Raw genomic sequence first — 20,469 nt, 5'->3', positions numbered from 1 at the left:
GGGGGAAGCCACAGTCTGCACACTCTGTTCAAGTGCTATTATGCATAGACTGCTGCATGGGCTATGTAGTTTGCAGTGTGCTCTGCTTGGGTTTTCCCTGGTCAGACAAGCTGAAGGCTGTATTCTGATAAGCAAGGATATGAATCAGATTCCCTGCCCAGGTACAGTGGGAGAAACAGCTCTAAAATTGGTAAAGCTCTTTGTTGTCTCAACCTAAGCTGACCCATAGCCCAAGTTTCCTGGCCAAACAGGGTCACTGGCTTAGCTGTGCAAACTATAGGCCCTGTCTGCCCTTCTCAGCTTGACCACCACCGGGTCACATAGCTTTCAGGTGGTTCTTCCAGCCTTGTGGTCAGATGAGGCTGGGAGACACTCTCCACAGTACATGGGGCTCTGTCTCAGTCACTGCTCCAGGCCACACTCAATTTCCTAAACAGCCTCTTTGGTTGGAAGGGGCCAGAAAGTACCCTCGACCTTGGCTATGAATTAATCCTCCTGCCTGTACATAGCACGGAAGCCTCCACACCCAGTACTGGCTTTACTCTGTGGGTGATCAGCTGCGACCGCCCACCTCTCAGCTGGAGTGCAACAGGTCATTCAGTTTCAGAGTTGTCACCTGCTCTTCAGTTCCTTTGGGGCTGAAAGGCCCTCTAGAGAGAGTGGCTGGGCCTATGACTCAGCACCTTGCCTGGACATGGGCAAATGGGGCTCTAGGCCTATCAAACTCATTTGAGAATCTGAATCAGGCGAATATGCACTCCTCCAAGTTCCCTGGCTAGAGTGTGCCCTAGGCTTGGTTCTGCAGATTAGCAAAGCCACTGGTTGGGGTTACTCCTTGGGCCCTGCAGGAATGAACTCAGTTGGCCAAGATCCCAGTGCTGGTTGTTGCAAGCTCCTTTTCCCTGTCATTGTCAAATGCCTGGTGGCTGGGCCCCAAAGAATCCCCTGCAATCTCTGTGGCGCCAGAACAGAGTAGGGGCTCTCAAAAGTGATGCGCAGTGCTGGGGGACGCTGGTCGTTGCTCTGGGGATCTCTTTGCCTACTAGAGGAGCTGGAGGTTAGGAGGAGACCTTTCTGTGTGGTGCTGCACTGTTCTGGGGGCCGGGCAATGCAGTCAGTGTGTAGCTGCTCCTCACCCTTCTAATGCAGCCGTCCTGGTCTCGGAGGTACAGGGGGTGCTTCAGCCTCGTCCTGTGTTCTAGGATTCTCTGAGTGGTCTCTTGTTTTTGAATAGATGTTAGTTGTTGTTCTTGTGAAGGGGGGCAAAGTCAGGAACAACCTGTATTGCCATCTTGCTGATGACACCTGCAAATTTTTACTTTTAAAAGACAGTTGAAATCAGAAAAGAGCTTCTTGGACCATCCTACCTGTCACCTATTAACTCATATACTGAGAACTGACTTTATGTTCAGTCTCATATCAGAAGGTTAGAATTTGTTAATAAGCTTATGTTCATTATCATTTCTAAATTTTAATAACAAAATAAGGAACATTATGAATATTTTTCAATTTTATGATCCTTGATTTACTTACTTTAGATAAATACTCCTATATAACATTGATTTCTTCAGTCATCTAATATTATTAGAAGACTGACATTAAATATTCAGGAAATAAAGTCTGAACCTCCCTCCCCAGTTTATTTTGGAGTCACTTCTACATAAACTATACATTAACTATGTTCTTTAGAGCATTATAATATCCTAATTTAGCCATTAGATTTTATAGCTTCCATGTTTGGGCTATTTCATGAGATCCCCAAATAAAAAGACCAGTATTTAAAAGGAAAACAGATCCTCACACTTTGTGCAAGATCACAGTTCCAGGAGTTAGTAACTGAGAGAACCATGCACCAAGGATGGGAAGTAGTTCAACAGGCTTGTCCTCAGCCAGATGCCGATACTTCAGCTCTAGTGGCAGGTGGTTCCTTTGCAAAAAGGATGTTTGCGGTGTGAGATTTGTGTGGATGGATGTTAGAGCAGAGGTCAAGCTGGTGTTCAGAGAGGTTCAAAGACATGTTTCTAGAGTCCAAGGAGTCTGAGAGTTCTTCTATTCCGTAATTTCCATTTTATAAAAATGTAAAAAAGCGCCGTTAGCCAATATTAGATCATCTGGATGTCACTGCATTACTGAGCGGTGTTCCACAGTGTTTCTGCTTGAGTTCAGAATTCAGTTGCTCCCCAGTGACATACTACATAAACTGACAATATTTTTATCTTAAATTATTTTAATCTAAGTGGGATCCAGTTAATGTTTCCCTCCCTCCCTCTCTCTCTCTCCCTCTCTTTCTCCCTCTCTCTCTCTCTCTCTCACACACACGCACCCATCTTTCCTTTACTCAAGGTAGAGAAGGAGCAGTATGAGGGAAAAGGGCCTCAAAGAAACAGAGGATCTGGACCGGGAGGGGCCTGTCCGCCAGGGGGTGTTTTTCAGATAGTGCTCTTATTTTAAAGATCATTTTCCCCACAACCTATCACCCTCCCTCTGTAATAGCAGAAAGGAAATGAAAGGCAATCAGTCACAGGCATTTGAAGGAAATTGCAGAAGACAGTTCCATATCCTGCAGTTCCTGTGGTGCACACACATATGCAATGGCAATTAAAGGCCTAAACAAAAAGAAAAAATTAATAGGAAGAGAGTTGATAAGTCCTATTGGAGTCAGTCAGGGCAACAGACTTCTACTCTAAGGCTTGAACTTTGATCAACTGTGGCAAAATGAAAAACTTTTGTTGGCATAAAAGCATTCACACTAGGAAGCAATCAGACCAGCAGGGGCAGGGTGAGCACAGATGCCCAAAGTATGGTTGGGTTTCATGATACAGGACCAGGAAAGAGGAGCTCTATGCAAGAATGAGGACAAAGGCCCTCTCCTAACTACCCCAAGCTAAAACCTTCATCAATACCCACTTAAAGGGGCAGGCAATTCACACTGTCATCAGGGGTATATGTGTAAATACACAAATATACACATTTGTATTCACTGTGTACATGTGCATATAGGTTTCATATACTATGTGTAGTCATACTTAATTTAACTAACTGAAAACTCTATATAGTTCATTCTATAATGTATTTTTAGGTTTTATCTATTAACCCTTTTGTTCTTATGAAGTGTGAAGCTAAAAGAGATTCTTCTCTATTACTAGTAAGAGCTTCTACTGACCGTATCAAGAATTGCATATTACCTTTGTGGTAGAGCAGGTAAACACAACCCTCTAAAAGGATACCAGAAAAGGAGCAATTTCTGTTTGAGTGGGGTGGATTTTTACAAATGCAAGAAGGACTGGGTGTAATGTGTGTCACATTAAAGGCACTCGGTCCATAGTTATTGCATAAGTGAATAAGTAAATGAATAAATGATCATCTCATCTGGACCTTTAGTGACCCCTTTGGGACTATATACAATTTTGCTATCAACATGTCTTACTAGGAGCTGACACAAAAATTCCATGTATAAGGTGGTAAGGAGTGAGCCTGATGGGGAGCCCGATGAAATGGTGTTGGAATTAGGCACGCCTGATGCCTGAGTTTCATCAGCCTGCTTCCTGCCAATAGGACTTTAGGATTTCATTCCCTACTCTCTCCGTCCCTTTCAGTCCTAGCTGGCAGTGTTTCTGGTAAAGTTTTCTCAAGAACCAAGTGTGCCTTTGTGGATTTTATGAGGTGAGGATTCACTTCATTAGAAAAAAGGATCACCTACAGTTACTTTTTGAGAAACTCCCTTCTCTCTCTTGGCTTCCTGTTGAGGTAGCCGAGAGAAATTGCCCTTAAACTTCCCAGAGGTGCTCTAGTTTGAGAGGATCTCTATAGAAACACCCTTAACCTCTTATAAGCATCTTTTATGTGATGGATATTCTGACCTTTTGATCCTTTTGGAGCTATAACAAAGGATTATATATTCATACACTAAGCTTTTCTTCCATGCCACGCTATCATCAGTCTCTTAACTCCAGAGCCTTTTGCCATTGGGGTAGGTTGAGAATTCCAAAAGTATCAAGTTCTGGTTCCTTTTTAACAGTTCTTTCCTCAATTTCTACCTCTTCCTCTTACTATAAGTAGCAAAAAAAAAAGAAAATGAAAGAAAAGAAAACAAACAACAGGTGGCAACTTCCACACTTTGGAAATCATCTTAGTTCATTACATATGAAGTTCATTACTTAGCAATATTTTCCATGGAACTGCAGGACAGAACTCCTAGAAGCTTTCTGCCACCACATAACCATGATTCTGCTTTCTCCAGTTTCTAATAATATGTTCATGGCTTCCTTCTGAGCCCTCACCAGCCACATCTTTACTATCCATGTTTCTACTAATAGTCTGTTCAAGGCATTCTAGTCTTTTCTGTGTCGTGCTCCTCAAAATTCTTCCAGCTTTGCCCCACTTACCAATTCCAAAGCCACATCCACATTTTTAGTATTTGTTATGGCAACATGTCACTCTCGGATGCCAAAATCTGTATTAGTGTTAAAGAACTGTTGTATATCAAGTTACCGCAAATTTAGCAGCTTAAAACAACGCTCGTTTTTTAGTTCAGAATCCTGTAAGTTGGAAGTCCAAGCACGGTGTGGCTGGGCTCGTGACATCACAAGGCTGAAATCAAGGTATTGACAAAACAGAGTTGTCATCTGGAAGCTTTAAGGAAAAACATGCTTCCAAGCTCATTCTTGTTTTTGGAAGAATTCAGTTCTTTACAGTTATAGAACTATCGGTTACAGTTTCCCACTTCCCTTCTGGCTGCCAGCCAGGCCACTTTCAGCTCCTAGAGGACACCCACATTCCTTGCCAGGTGACCTCCTCAGTCTTCAAGCCAGTAATACTGGGTCACATCCTATTCGTGCTTTTCATGCAGTCCCTCCAGCCAGAAAAATTCTCAGCTTTTAAATGGCTCATATAATAAGGCCAAACTCACCTAGGTATTCTCCCTTTCTCAAGGTTGTCTATGCCATAGAATAAAATCTAATCCATGGTATTTACAGTCCTGGAGATTACACAGGGCATGTATTCCAGGGGGGAGGGGTACCAGGAAATCTTGGGGCCCATCTTAGAAGCTTATCATAGGTGTTATTCACTGGCCTCTTTAAGTCCCAACAATCCTGAAGAAGCAAAGTTTAAAGTCTGGGAATTTATGTTTTATCATTCTGTGTCCACCCTTTCTTTTCCTCACTCTACGCTCTTTAGATCAGTATATTATTAGATTAAGAAAGATGGAGAAGAGAATTTCATGATTTCATGGTAATGCACTCTCATTAGAACCCACAAATTCCCACACCGAGAGAATGGGAATTTTTTTATCTGGATTGGGAAGGTACTCTGGATTGCTCACTAAGCGAAGAGCCGGACTCTTCGAGAAGCAGCACAGTTCCAGCCTCAGCCTGCCCTCTGTCTGTGAGAGCCTGCTCCCTTTTATTTTAGACTCTTTCCCTCTTCCCTCATTATCTGTAGGATGAATGTAACTCTGAGTATGTGCCAGGTCACCTCAGGACAAGTGGGAAAACCCAAGGGCCCTGATTCTAGTGAAAACGGTCTGTCGGTATTGACTGGGGTGATGTCACTGAGGCTAAGAAATCACAAAATGATAAGATTACTCCCCAGAAACAGCTCTGAGGTAAGGCTGAAGGTCACATGGCCAATAGCATTATTCTGACTTCCCGGTAATTCTCCCCACCCCTCAGCAGTACAAAGGAGGTGGTTTCAATGCTGGATTAGGAGTTGGCCAAAATTGGGAGAGAGCTGTGACGTGCTAGACCAAGGAAGGGGTATGTCTCCTTTCCATGTGACCCTTGCTTGAAATTTCCATTTGGGGAGCAAGGCTGAAACTTGGATCGCACAGGACTCCAGGCATCATACAGCAACAGAACTTCCATGTTACTCAAGCCACCTGAAGAGCCGCACCCAAGGAAAGGGTGATATCGGGACCAGTATTACATAGCGGGTATCTTAAGGCTTGCACAGTAATTGTTTCTTACAATAACTCCTCGGGATAGTTTATGGAAAATCATCATCTTTTGATTTTATCATGACAATAATTTCAAAAGTGGAGAGATGCTTCTGAAATATTACCATTATTATCTAACAGCTTATGAATCAAAACTTTCCTTGAGTCTTAAGATGAAACTATGAAAACTGAATATTGTGTTCAACTAGAGTTTTAAAGCATAGAAGAAAAAAGTGACCTAATAAAGGTACATCTGAAAGGAGTTGAGCATCTACCAGGATAAATTTTGACACTGGATACAAACTGTTATTCTAGCAAAAAGATGATGTTATTCCCTAAAAGACAAATTGCTGGGAAAAAGAATTAGGAGAAAGATGACCTCTTGTTCAGAAATCTGAAGATGGTATTTTACACATGGTGTCATTTATCAGTCTCCATGGCTGCTGTCTCATGAGCAAGCCAGGCAAGGAGGATAGGAAATGGGGAAAAGCACCACCAGCCGAGAAAGCAACCAGGATCAAGTCTGGGGAGCTTCCACTAGAGGTTCTGCCAGGCTGGTGCTAAACAATGAAAAATGAAAAATTGGTTCCAACAGATAAAACAGTTAAAACAAAAAGAATCTAGATCTGTAGTTAGTGTATACAAAGGTAGTCAAAACTTTGGCCAGTATGTCCAACTTGACATGTAAATCCCCGTCCCCACCTTAAACACAAAGAAATTTGGCCAAACTGTAACACAACCACACACACACATGTGTACACAATGCCCCAGTGCTGAAAATACAGATGGAACTCCAAGTCAGAGCAGTGATGGGGAACCAAAAGCCGAAGGACTCTTGGGGAAAGCGGGATTCGAGATCGGCCTGAGGAGCTGGTGGCTGGGCCTTTAATTACTTGCAGGACCTGGACACACAGGAGCTGGAACCGAGCTACGTATGCAGAGCAAGAAGTCACACAGGACTTGTCCATACACAAAATGGAACTAGATACACCATGACCACTTTGCAGGAAAGTGCCCTGGGGGCTAACTTTCTGCTTGGGACTGGAGGAGGAAAGAGGCTAACTGCGGGTCTCAGGCTGGTGCTGTGCATGAGGTACTGAGTCAGTGCACACTCCAGATTGATAGCATAGGGCCCCAGCCTCAAAGCTGATGTACAAACTGTCCTCGGCCAGTGGAATGCATTGCGCCCCTTGCAGAGACAAACATAAAGCTCATGGGGCACAGTTCACAAAAGACAACACAATTCACAAAGGAAAAGTTTAATAATAGCTTGGAGTACTTGATCACTTAAAATTTCTAGGAAATTGTAGACACTATAGACAAAATTTAAAGGCAAATGGTCAGTGGAAAAAAAGGTTTTCAACCCATATAACTAACAAAAGAAATAGTATGCAGAATTTATAAAGAACTTCTACAGAGTAAGAAAAAATAGACCAATGGACAAAGATTAAGAAGAAGCAATTCTCTGAGGAGGAAAGCTGCCCAATAAACATTGGGAGAGAATTTCAATCTCACAAATGATCAGAGAAACCCAATGTAAAACCTTCACATTTATCCTATTGGTAAAAGTCAAATAGAATATTTGTAATATATTATAAAGTCAAAAAAAACTTTTAAAATAGTACTAATTCCCCTCTTGGGTGTACGCTAGAGAATACCTTGTACACATGCCCCAGTCAGCATGTACAAGGTGGCTGCTGGAGCACGGTGGCAGGAACAAAACTTTAGAAACTTAAATGCCGACCACTAAGAGAAGGGATAAACCGAGCGACTTGGGAAAAGACGGCAGAACAGGAAGGCAAGGCAGAAACCACCTCCCTCACACACACCAAGGAAGCAACCACAGCTAAGCCTGAGAAAGGCCTGCAGACAGCAGGATAAACCACCCACACCTGGTGAAGAAGAGCAGCCCGCACAGAGGGGCAAAGGGGCGGGGCAGCGGCCTGTCAGGACCCAAGCCCGTCCCCCATCGTGCCCCGAGCAATTTACAGATTCAATGCAATCTCTTATCAAAATATCAATGATGTTTTTCAGTGAACTAGAGCAAATGATCCTAAAATTCATACGGAACCACAAAAGACCCAAAATAGCCAAAGCAATCTTGAAAATCTAAAATAAAATAAAATGAACAAAACAGCAGTAGATTCAGAGACACTGAGAAGTGGCCGGTGGTTACTGTGGGGGAAGGGTTGGGGTAGGCGAGTGGGAAGTGTGAGGGGGATAAAGGGGCACAAAATTCTCAGTCATAATACTAGTTGGTCATAGGAATGGAAGTGCAGCATGGAGAATACGGCCAGTGGTTCTGAAACATCTTTCTAGGTTGACAGATAGTAACTGCACTCACTAGTTGGGGTGAGGATTTAATCATGTGTGTAACTGTTGAAGTACTGTGTTGTATACTTGAAACCAATATAATATTTTGTATCAAAGATACTTCAGTTAAAACAAGGAGGGGATAAACAGTAGCCTCATTCTACAATGGAGTAGAATTGTAGTTAAAAGGAGTGACCTAGGTCTCTATGTATTAACATGATATGTCTCAAAAATGTAAGGTTGAATGAAGTACATGCTACAGAATGATACAGTGTGATTGTATTCATGAAAAAAATGTGAAAGTCTCAAACTACATATTAAAATATGTTAAAAGCAATAGATGGCCTAGAAAGATAGAAATAAAAAATAAAATTGATGATCAAGATTGCCTTTGGGAAAGTAAGAGGGAAATGGTACTGAGTAAATCCTCAAAAAAGGACTTCGACTTTATCTATAAAAGAAAAAATATCAGAAACAGAATGAGAAATATTAACAACTTCAATGCTAGGTGATAAGTACTAATGTGTTTATTATCTCAATCTGTACTTAAAAAAACACTTTCTGAATGTCAGAAGCAATTTTTAAAAAAATAAAATAAATAAAACATATACCTTGGTCCTATATAATTGCAGAAACGGACAATGAATTGGGCTTAGAGCTTAACTGTTCCCTTCATTACTGTTTATTTTGCTGTTGTTTTGGTATCAGCCCAAATGTCAAGAGCTCACCTGAAAGCTGCTAAAGATGAAGGTCTCTCTCTAATCTTTCAGAAGGTCTTTCTCACACTTCCAGAAATATTACAGGCTGCAAAAACAACTAGCAATGTCCCTCCATCCTCTCCCCTGTATAACCATGCTGACTTCACAACTAATTTAACAATTACATGCACATATTTCAATTCACAATACTCAACTTATTAATTTGTGTATTCTCTCACTGTCTTTGTAAGCCCAAAGGCGGGACTGAATCTAAATCTCTTTACATGACACTTAAAAAGATATGACATGCAAACAAATGCTTATAAATACGTTACTTTTCATGGTCATACTAATTCATAGCTAGGAAGCATTATGAAAGGGGCCCAGGTAGATGACAAAACTACACAGACAGGCTTTCCCAATATTGTAGTTTCATAATAGTAAATTATTGGTAAGTTCCTCTACAGAGATGTACAGTTCACATATATTATTTGAGTATGATTGATATTGATGAGTTTCTCTTTTTCTGGGGACTTGATGAAACTACCCAACTTAGTTCCTTAGAAATTAAACTGTGAATTTACATCTTAGCAGCTGACTTCCTCAAATGATCATGTAACTTCTATACATATATTGTTTTCCACACATGCTGACTCTACAGCAATTTGCTGATATAAGAGCACAAAACAAGCAAGAAAAATGACAACCAAAGTATAATAAAATGCAGAAAACAGGCTTATAGCTAAAACACAAAAAACCTGATAGTGCTTTTATTCTCCACTAGTTCGATTTTGAAGGAAAAACTTCTAGATAAGAAGTTCATAAAGCTAGTTGGTTAAATATCCCCAAATGTTGATTGTGTTCACAAAAACAAAATTTTATCCATCAAGGAGTATGAATTAATCAGTTATTTGTAGCAATTTAGGCAGCTTCCCAAAAGAAAACATCACACAGATCTATAGGTGTATAGTATAGGTTAATGAAAATTCCTTTCATTTTGCTATGGAATTGATCATAAATTGCCTTTTCATGAATTATTCCACAGAAGTCAGCAGTTCAATAAAAAAGACTAATAAATCTCATGCAATCATCAAGTACAACATTTTACTGCAAATTCTATAATTTCTGTGGTGTGAGCAAACAAAAATGTCTAAATAAAGGTTCCATATTTTTTTTTAAAGTCCCCCTCAAGTATGTATTATCTTTCACAGTTATCAGCAATCATTTTAAGGCTGTTAATAAGTGTTTTGATAAATATTTTGAAGATTGGGAAATGTCTGCTCAAATGCAGAATGATTAATTTGTGTCAGTAAATGAAAAACCAAAAAATCTAACAGAAAATAAATCAAGAAGTAAATGCTTTTAGGACTTCTTGGTATTCCATGAATTCCACTGACCCCGCCACAATGCATTTATCAAGAACATCTTTTGACAGCCATTTGCTGTGCTGCAGTCAACCAAAATGCTATCCCAGTACCGTCTGGTCTTTTCCATGTCAGATTTAGTACAAGATTTAACAATACTCACAAACCCTGTCTTTTGTTTACCTACAGCATTTCTTCTTATCACTGTATCTGTGTTCATGCAGTCAATAAAGTGGGTTCTTCTCCATGTCCCCAAATCTTTGAAGCTCCAATGAACTGAAGCAAGACTGTATTAGAATTTATGAATCTCTCTAAGAACTGTGTATGGTGAATTGCTATGTTGTATACTTGAAACCAATATAATATTCTATATCAACTTTACTGCAATAAACAAAAATAACTGCCTATGAGAATTGCATGCCAAACACCAAGATCAGTCAAAGCTCAATCAGGCACTTAAACATTCATTCATTCACGCACTCACAGTAATAGCAGATTTTTATACTTTTTTTTTCTTCTCCTCTCTTTGTAACAATTCCTTTTTCTTCCACAGTTTCTCTCTCTCCTCTTCCTTTTCTCTTCTTCTGGCAGAGATTTCCATTTCCAGTCTTGCTACCTCATCCTGGTGGGCTCGCCATTGAAGAACCTGAAATAAACAGAAATTCACTCCAGTAACTATACACACTCAAGTGATTTTATAGATCACAGTGACATTAGGTTCTGTATCAAGGAGATGTCAAGCTTTTTTCAAATATACATTAAAATTCTATGTGCAAAAGTGTGTGGTATGTCATGGGGGCAAGGTGTGTGGGTGTTAATGTTCAATGGAGAAAGCAGTGTTACAATCAGTTCATTCAGAGAGTCTTCACTTAAATTCACGGAGTGAAATCCTAATGAGTCTATGAAGTGACTTCAAAGGATCTGTGAATTATCATAAATGGTGTATAAAAATTAATGTGTTTTTGCACAGGTGGGTTTTTCTGGAATAACATTTCCAGTTTCTGCTCAGTAGCTTTAAAAAATTCCCAAATGGTCCTAAGATCTAAAAGTTTAAGAACCATAGATACATTTCATCTTTATTTAAAAGTGAGGAAAATGAGCCCAAATGAAGACGAAAAAGAATTTAAGACATTAAAATGAACTTTCTGGCTACTGATAAGTGCTGCTGGTAGAAATGTAATTGGCACAGCACTTTTAGAGACACTGGACAATATGTAAATAGATATCACAATATAAAATATGCATAGCCTCTGACCCACAGCCCCACTTTCAGAAAGTTATTCAAAGAGGACAATCAACTGAATAAGTACACAAAAATGCACCCACAGAAATGTTCACTACATTAACAAAAGAACTGGAAAGGACCTAAATGTCTGGCAACAAGAGATGGCTTAATCTAATTACGATACTTTCATACAATAACTCTCATTGAAAAATGATGCTATAAATCTATATTCATCGACATAGAAAATGCCCAAAAAATATTATTAGATACAAAAAAGCAGGTTCAAAGTCACATTTATAGTATGATCACATTAATAAAAAGTATCATCTATGTATTTACACATAGAGATTTTGAAGGAGATTTACCAAAATAACAATATTGGTTATCTCTGAATAGCACTATTTCATGGAATTTAAAAAATTTATTCTTTAAGCCTTTCTGTGCCAAGTGACATTTTTACAATAGACATGTATTACCTTTGTAAGCAGAAAACCAATGAAACTAATAAAATAAAAAGAAACACATTTTCCATGTACACATGTAGCTAAAGAGGCAGCGAGGAGTGAGATGGAGAGGTGTGCAGAATTCTTTTCTGGAAACGAATAAACTAGCATTCCCAATTTAAAACCTCGTATCTTACATATTTGATATAAACATGACTCATTATGGAAACATAGAAAATGAAAATAGAATAAATAAAATGTCCTAAAAATATGCTGAATTAAAGTAACTAGTTAAGCTCTTTCATTTTGTACACTTGCACTATTAAAAGTTTGTTTTCTAAAAATAAATTTTGCCCAATTTATCAAAATAAGCAAAGAAATTCAGAACTCTTGGTTTTTAAGCACACTTAGGCTTCCCCATCTGCTATTATCCTGGCCGTCATATTTGCCTTCTTAGGGCACCCCATTCCTAGAAGGAGATCATCTATGTCTTTCGTCCTGATCTCCTGCTTCCAAACAATTCCTTCTGTAACCTACTGCATCAAAGCCAGGTGTCCTATCAAGTGCTATCGAGGACCTCCCTCCTGAACACCCAAGGGATAGTTCTCAGTCCCTTGACCTCATGGTGGCACCTGACACTGCTGACTGACCACCTTCTCACGTTTCCAACTCCTTCCTCAGCCATAACGTTGTTCTCCCCTGCTTTTCCACCAATGGCTACTACTCTCTTCTTGCTTTCTGTGTCCACCCTCCATCTCCACCTCTACTGCTACCCTTTCTCTTTGACCTCAGCCTGTTATTTGGTGTGTATGTCTGTTATTTGGTGTGTCCATCCTCTCGTACGAGTTAACCTGTCACTTCTGTGTGTCTGACTCTAAGACGTACAGTATCAGCTCTGTCTTCTTACCTGAAATCCCATCCTAACAAAAGCTGAGAGCCTTTGGTTTGTCTGTGTGTCCAAAATACAGCGTTTCCAAAATTAAACTCAGCATCTCTAACTTTGCCACAGCTTCACACCAAGCCCTGTGCACCTTTTTTATCTTTCAAATAGTTTGTTCTATGGAAACACAAGTACCTGTGGGGTTTGTATTTTTCTTTCACTATTATGTACACTTATCAACATGACTAATTTTTTATATTTTACATCTAATTTGGGCAATATTATATTTATTAAGCTCAGATGAGCTTTTAACTTACCAATTTTTTGCAAATCTACTTCTAAACTATTGAATTTCCCTAGGTCATTTTTCTGTAATTCCCTAATTAAGAATCTAGCATTCCCAATTTAAAACCTCATATCTGCCAAATGTATTTAGAACAATACCAGAAAGTTATTGGGGTGATGTCAATTTCTCCAAGTAGAACCTTTAATGATTTAGCTTTCTCAGCCCCACCCAGTGCCCACTCTAGCCCAGCTAATGTGTAATTTCTAGGTAAATTTTTTTCTGTGGCTTTCCTGATATGACCATTCTTGTTCTTAACTTCATGTCAGGGTCCAGGCTAGTCCCCCACCTAGAATACCTCTCTTTTTCTCCCTATTTCATGAAAGGGTTCCTGGCCCAGCACATGTCCCATGTCTTCCATGAAACATTGCATATCTCTCTTTTCTTATTACACTTACCACACCATAACTGCTCCCTGTTTTGAACATAATGTTTCTATTTCCATTTAGAGCAGGGTTTTCTCTTTATACTGTCCAGCACAGTGCTAGCACATTATAGGTGCTCAATAATTATTTTCTATTTAATTTACCAAAATAAGCATTTTAAAATAAAATTTAGTAAGTGAAGAAGAAATGACAGTATTAGAATATACCATTTGGCAACACCTAAGGAAATAATGGGTCCTCGCTCATGATCTTCAGTGGCTACTAAAAAGTTCATGTCCAACAGCTGATGGGAAACTTTACAGTGGATGGATCAGGCCGGCAACAATTGAACACATTGAACAATCTTAACATCACAGAGCAACAAGCAGATATTTTGGTCTCATTATGGAACTATACAACATTCCCCTGAACTACTCTTGACAAAAAATAAAAATGGATACGATAAAATCTCTAGCCCTATCTATCAGATTGCAGGAAATCAGCCAATGGAGACCACAGTAAGCAACAATATTGGCATGCAATCAGCAGAATTAAAATTTGAAAAACATTAAAGGACTTTAACAAGTTGTAAGAAAAAAGAAGGAAGGATAACTAAAAGGGATTTAAGAAACATAGCAACCAAATGTAAATGTGGATCATATTTGGGTTCAGATGTTACCAAATGTAACAAGAATTATGAAACAATTTGAGATATTTAGTATCAATTAGTTGACGCTATTAAGGAATTATGGTTAAGGTTGTTAGGTATGATTATGGTATGGTTATGCATTTTAAAAAGGATCTTTTTATTTTTAGAGATATATACTAAAATACTGACAGATGAAATGATACGGTGTTTGGGGATTCGCTCACTATTATCCAATGGGAATGAAAGAGTATGTAAGTGTACAGATGGAACAAATTTGACTAAGGAGATGGTAATTGTTGAAGTTGAGTGATAGACTTTTGTATATGTTTAAATTCTTCCACAGTAAAATTTTTGTAAAAACAATAAACCATAAAATAAAATTTATGTCCAAGGAGATCTGTATAATAAATGCTGTGGTCTCGAGGTTCTCAGGCAACAGGAAGGAAGTTTTGAAATGCATTGAAGCAATAAAAAGAAAAATAGCATATATTTAGCCTTTGTGAGTACTAATACTATTTTTATAAATTAATAGAAACAAGTTTGGACTTTGGAACTACTCTTCTCACCTTTTGATTTAAGACTAACTTATAGGAATTATCATTGAATGACCTTGACTTATGATATGTCATATGATTTAAAGAAGCCAAAGCATAAGCAAATATCTCTAACTGGAGAACATTTCTGTTTCCAAAGACAAGTATAGCAAGACAACCATAGCAGTAAAACTGGAGTAACCTAGTTTATCCACCAAATAACCCAATTTACCCTTCCTTGATATTTGCAAGTCGAAATGTTTCTCCTGTTCTCCAGAAAAGACAAGATTATAAATTTTTTTTAAATGGGACACACACCATAGAATTTTGTGAAACAAACGAAAGATCAGTAAACAAAGCCAATGGGTTTTAGATGTCAAGAGATAAACACATATGATGCTGGGGGTGGGGGGGAACTCGAGCAAATCAGCATCAGCCTGTGGAGACTAACTTGCTTCCACTTACCATTGAATCATGGGAATTGTCAGGGACCTTTAGGAGCTTGCTTGAAATCAGTACAGTAACTCACTATGTCATCTATAATTATAACCATACCCCCAAAAAGGTAAAGAGTAAAAGCTATTGAAGCTGGCATCATATCCCAAGTAGCTAGAGCTGTGAGATCTTGACAATGAGAAACAGACTCTGCAGCAATCAGTATCCAGGAAGTAAGGTAAACGGGCTTCCAGAATGCACAGTGGATATGGTGAAAAATCCAGTGGGAGCAGGTGCCATTGAAAAAATCTTTTTTCCAGTGGATCTCCAGAGGCAGCCAAGGGATTTGGATGGCTCCCATGTGGAGAGAATGACAACTGATTATAGTATTTTTGAGATGCCCAAGAATAAGTAAGGTGGCAGGTGGGCAAAGGAATTAATATTAGCACAATAGGCTAAAGTCTAGAAGACTTCTGAGTCAGCAAAAGAAAGAATAAACCAGGAGAATATTGTGGTGGCTTATTTTAATGGTTTTGCTAATTATATAGCTTTAAACAGAGCATGTGAACATCACTGTGTAACAATATAACCAAGAAAAACATACCACAATAGCAGTCAGGAGCCTGTTTTAAGCAAAGTGTTATTTAGATTACTAACCACAGGACATTTTTCCAGGTCTTCAATTAATACTTTGTTTAATATTCCTGCCAAAGGTACAGTCTTTGCATGAAACCTTAATCTGACAGAGAACAAATAAAGTTTAAAATACATTCATCTATTGCAAATAATAAATTAAGGGTTTAAAATGAAAATGGCTAGTAGTGTTACAGGTCTTCCTTGTTCTTAATGTAGAAGTAAAATGGTTCAAGTGAAATTAATGAACACCCATATTCCCAGAGTGAATGAAGTACTAGAAAAAGAAAAAAATGAAACCCATGAAAACCTGAAAGGTAATAATGGCAATTAACATCAAGGTAATAATATTAACACAATTTTAGATCAAAGTTGAGACCTTTGAAAAAAACTGTGGCAACGCAGTATGAAGGAAAGGACTATGGATCTTTTGGTCAGAACAGGTACCTTTTTGTCTTGTCTCTGTCATTAGCCAACAGCATTGCTACTTTGAGTGAATGGCTAACCCAGTTTCCTCTCATGTTAGAGGGGAAGGCTAGATCAGGTGACTTCTATAGTTTAAGTTCTATTATGATTCTATTTTATATTTTCCTTATAGGGAAATCACAATATATGACATGCTATACAGTTTTCATCTGCAAGCAAAAATGGATCGCAATGAGGAACATCAGTATTTTACAGGCCTGTGAAATGAGACAATTAAACATCAATATTGAATTTTATCAGTCATACTTATGGAAGCATTGTGTCATGTGTGTTGTTTTACATAGGAAAAGGGCCATCATACCAGTGCCTATAATCAGAAATAATAAAATATTAAAAACTGCCATTTATGAGGACTATTGTGTGCCAGGCCTATGCTTTATAAAGGCATTAAGCATAAGATGTGATGTAATCCTTGAAGCAAACCATCTTCTTCACACTCATCTGGTCAACCTCTACTTACTCTATTCATGTCTAAGCTTAGATATCATCTGCTTCAGGAGGCCTCCCCTAACTCACCATGTCCAGGTCAGATACCTCTTCTCTACTTCCTTAGCACCTTGTCCTTCTCTTCTGTTACAGCATGATTCAAACCATTTGGAGTTATCTGTACCTCCCACTTAGCTACAAAATTCTTGAGGACAGGGACCAGATTGGCCTTATTCACAGGCTCTCTCCAGAGCCTAGCATGGCACCTGGCATTTAATGAGGCTTCAAGAATACTTGTTGGTACATGCATAGCTAAGGCTGTGAAATGAAGCTTGAAAGTTAGATTGACAATAGTTTGTCTTCTCCCCACTGGATGAATCTTTAGAAAGAAAAGATCCCGCATCAGACATGCTACCAATTTCTGACTGTCCCATTGTGGGCGTCTCCATCCTTGCTTTCCCCAGTCAGTCCGAGCAGCTTCTGGGCTCCCTAAGCTCCACCTCTGCTTGGCTGACAGGGATAATATCTAGAAAACCTTGCCAGGATTTTTGACAACTAACTCCTATTTCTAGCAACGTTAAAGGACATGTGCAAAACAGTGGCAAGCAAAGGTCTTTGTCTTCTCCCTAATGTTCCTATAAGCTTCTAAATTCAGTTCAGCTGAGTCAACTTCAAAATCTCATTTTATTAAATCTTCACCAGTCTGCTAGTTCCATTACATTCTTTCCAAATGTCCCACCAGTTTTCAATATTACCTAAGCTTTCTTTTTATCTTATGTGTTCCATTTATGTTTAAGCTTCATTCGTTAGGTACAATACTTGTGATTTCACATGTTATTAGAGCTTTCTATTCCCTCCTTGGCATTTTTTGCTTAACATAAAGATTTGTATTTTTCTCTTGATTTCAAAATTGTCTTTTGGTTTCTTGGGTGAGTTTCTAAGTGCATTTTTTATCACCTCTCTTTGAAAACTGCTTTCGATTTTCTGTGGCTTTTTATTCTTTCTCAGAATATCAAAGATCATGTACTATTATCTTGACTGTTCCATGTTCTTTTCTTTTCAAATAAAATTTGGAAAGCTTCATTTAACTGGGCCCTAGAGGGTCTTAACCTTAGTGTAAAACAAGACTTGTAGAGGGAGAAACAAACTAAATGTCAAAAAGCAGAAAACTATCAGTAGATATTTGTTCCTAAGGGACAAAATTTACAAACCTATCAGTCGATTTTATTTATGAAGCTGACAAAGCCAAATTGTATAATAAAGTCAGAAAGTGGGGCTACAGTCAGGAAATAATTTGCCTGCTGACTATGAAATCTACGGAAGTCACTTTCTATTTCTGTGCCTCAGATACTCTGAAAAATAAAGAGGAATGGATCAGCTTTTTCAGAGGATCACAGCTCATTAGTGGATAAAGAAATCAATTTCGTTGATGGAACTTGTGTTTGTTATGGGCAAGAATAGTATAGAAAACACCAAAGTGCATGTCATCTGATTATAGTAATGCTGTTTAAAAGAATTTGTTTCCATTCTGTGTGTGTGTGTGTGTGTGTGTGTGTGTGTGTGTGTGTGTTCTTTTGTAATGTAAAACATTTCTCCCTGTAGGGCACAAAGTAGCTTGAAAAACACAGCAGGAACTTTTCTATAATTCCTTCCAGTGCTAAGATTCTATGGCCCTGTAATATAAAGGCCAAAGCTATTGTGTTGGTATTATTAAGCCACAGTCATTTCTTCTGCCATCAACCCAGAAGTACAGTATAGATGAGAGAACCCAGGTTTTGAAATCATAAACCACAGGCTGAGTCCTACCTCTGTCACTTATGAACAGTACTCGCTGGGGTACATTATTTAACCACCTGGAACTTCAGATTAATGTTAGATGGGATAATATGCCTACACCTGACAGGGCTGCTGCGCGCACTCCTTCAATTTACACAAGCCAGAAACTCAGGACTTGTCCTGATACTGCCTATCCCTGAGATGCCACGTATCATCCATTACCAAGTCCTGTGGATGGTACTTCCAGCTTCTCTTGGATCCATTCACTTTTCTCTGTCTTCACAGCCCAATTCTAATGCTACAAGCATGCATCCTGCACCCACTCATTTCATTCTCTGCCCACATCTCCATCTCACTGCCTATACTTTCAGTGGTTTCCACTGCTTCTGGGGTAAAGTCTGAACTCCCCCGCAAGGACTACAAGGCCTCTAAGGTTTGGCCCTGCCTGTGTCTGCAGCCCTAATTCATAAACCTACACCAATCAGACTCGCCCTTTGTGCTGCAGGAGGACTGGCCGTCTTACAGGTCCATGAACAGAGCACATTTCCTCCAGCTATGTGGATATTGTACAAGCTATTTCCTTTGCTTTGAATACTTTTCCCTTCCTCTGTGCCTTCCCGACACCTCTTCCTCATCAATCAGTATTTATTCAGTTCCAATTTCAGCTCCAATGTCTTTCATGGAAGCCGTGCTCCTACACAAGGCAAAGCCCCCACCTTGCCCCCAGTTGCATGCTCCCATAACATTGTTTACATTTCCTTCAAGGTCCTTATCACAGTTTGAAATTAGACATTTAGTCTTGTTATTATATGACCAATGTCTTTTTCTCCATGAGGCTGTGACCTCCATGAGGACAGGGACCATATCTGGTTGACTCACCATTGCATCGTATCTCCAGTTCCTTAGACATCACCTGACACGTAATAAATAAATATGTTTGAATGGATGAATAAATGAGTTAAGATAGCATAAGTGCTACATAAATGGTAATTATATTTTTGGGCTGTTGCAATTGCTTTCCAGCTGACTTTTCTGATTGCAGTGTCACTTTGATTTAACCCACCCTATATATATATTTGTCTATTGGATAAATTTTTAAATATTTTTGCCCCCCTGCTCAAGATTCTAATACTAGTAGCTTTACATTGGCCACCATTTTAAGTGGCTTTATGACCACTTTATATTTATTTATTTGGACACCACCATATTCAAAAGGAGGATTCAAACTTTTAAGTCATATTTGGGCTTGACCCCACACATATGATCTTTTTTTTTTTTTTTTTTTTTTTATTGAAGGGTAGTTGACAACAGTATTGCATTACATTAGTTTCAGGTGTACAACACAGTGATTCAACATTTATATACATGATAATTCTAGGTACCAGGTATCACCATACCAAGTTGTTACAATATTTTGACTATATTCCTTATGCTATACATCCCGGTTACTTATTTATTTTACAATTGGAAGTGTGTTTAAATATATATATATATATTTTTTTTGTGAGGGCATCTCTCATATTTATTGATCAAATAGTTGTTAACCACAATAAATTTCTGTATAGGGGGGTCAATACTCAATGCACAATCATTAATCCACCCCAAGCCTAATTTTCGTCAGTCTCCAATCTTCTGATGCATAACGAACAAATTCTTACATAGTGAATAAGTTACCTGGTGAGCAGTGCAAGGGCTGTCATCACAGAAGCTTTCGGTTTTGTTCATGCATTATGAACTATACACAGTCATTTCAAATATGACTATTCATTTGATTTTTAAACTTGATTTATAAGTGGATACCACATTTCTCTATTATTATTATTTTTAATAAAATGCTGAAGTGGTAGGTAGATACGAGATAAAGGTAGAAAACAGAGTTTAGTGTTGTAAGAGAGCAAATGTAGATGATCAGGTATGTGCCTGTAGACTATGTGTTAATCCGAGCTAGACGAGGGCAGTAAACAT

The 20,469-nt window shown here is 38.7% G+C and overlaps 1 protein-coding gene and 1 long non-coding RNA gene across 3 annotated transcripts in view; one reads left to right on the top strand and one right to left on the bottom strand.

Moving 5' to 3' along the window:
- CCDC148 (coiled-coil domain containing 148) overlaps positions 1-20,469 on the bottom strand; it is a 231,698-nt gene that overhangs the window by 61,181 nt on the left and 150,048 nt on the right. For both annotated transcript variants that reach the window (XM_057505559.1, XM_057505560.1), the window contains exon 11: positions 10,816-10,956. In XM_057505559.1, coding sequence (XP_057361542.1) covers positions 10,816-10,956 — 141 coding nt within the window. The remainder of the gene's footprint in view (positions 1-10,815; positions 10,957-20,469) is intronic.
- LOC118911678 (uncharacterized) overlaps positions 1-20,469 on the top strand; it is a 97,007-nt gene that overhangs the window by 61,259 nt on the left and 15,279 nt on the right. The window lies entirely within an intron of this gene.

Source organism: Manis pentadactyla, chromosome 8 (genome assembly GCF_030020395.1).
Source record: "Manis pentadactyla isolate mManPen7 chromosome 8, mManPen7.hap1, whole genome shotgun sequence".
Lineage (NCBI taxonomy): Eukaryota > Metazoa > Chordata > Mammalia > Pholidota > Manidae > Manis > Manis pentadactyla.
This window is presented reverse-complemented; position numbering and strand designations above follow the sequence as displayed.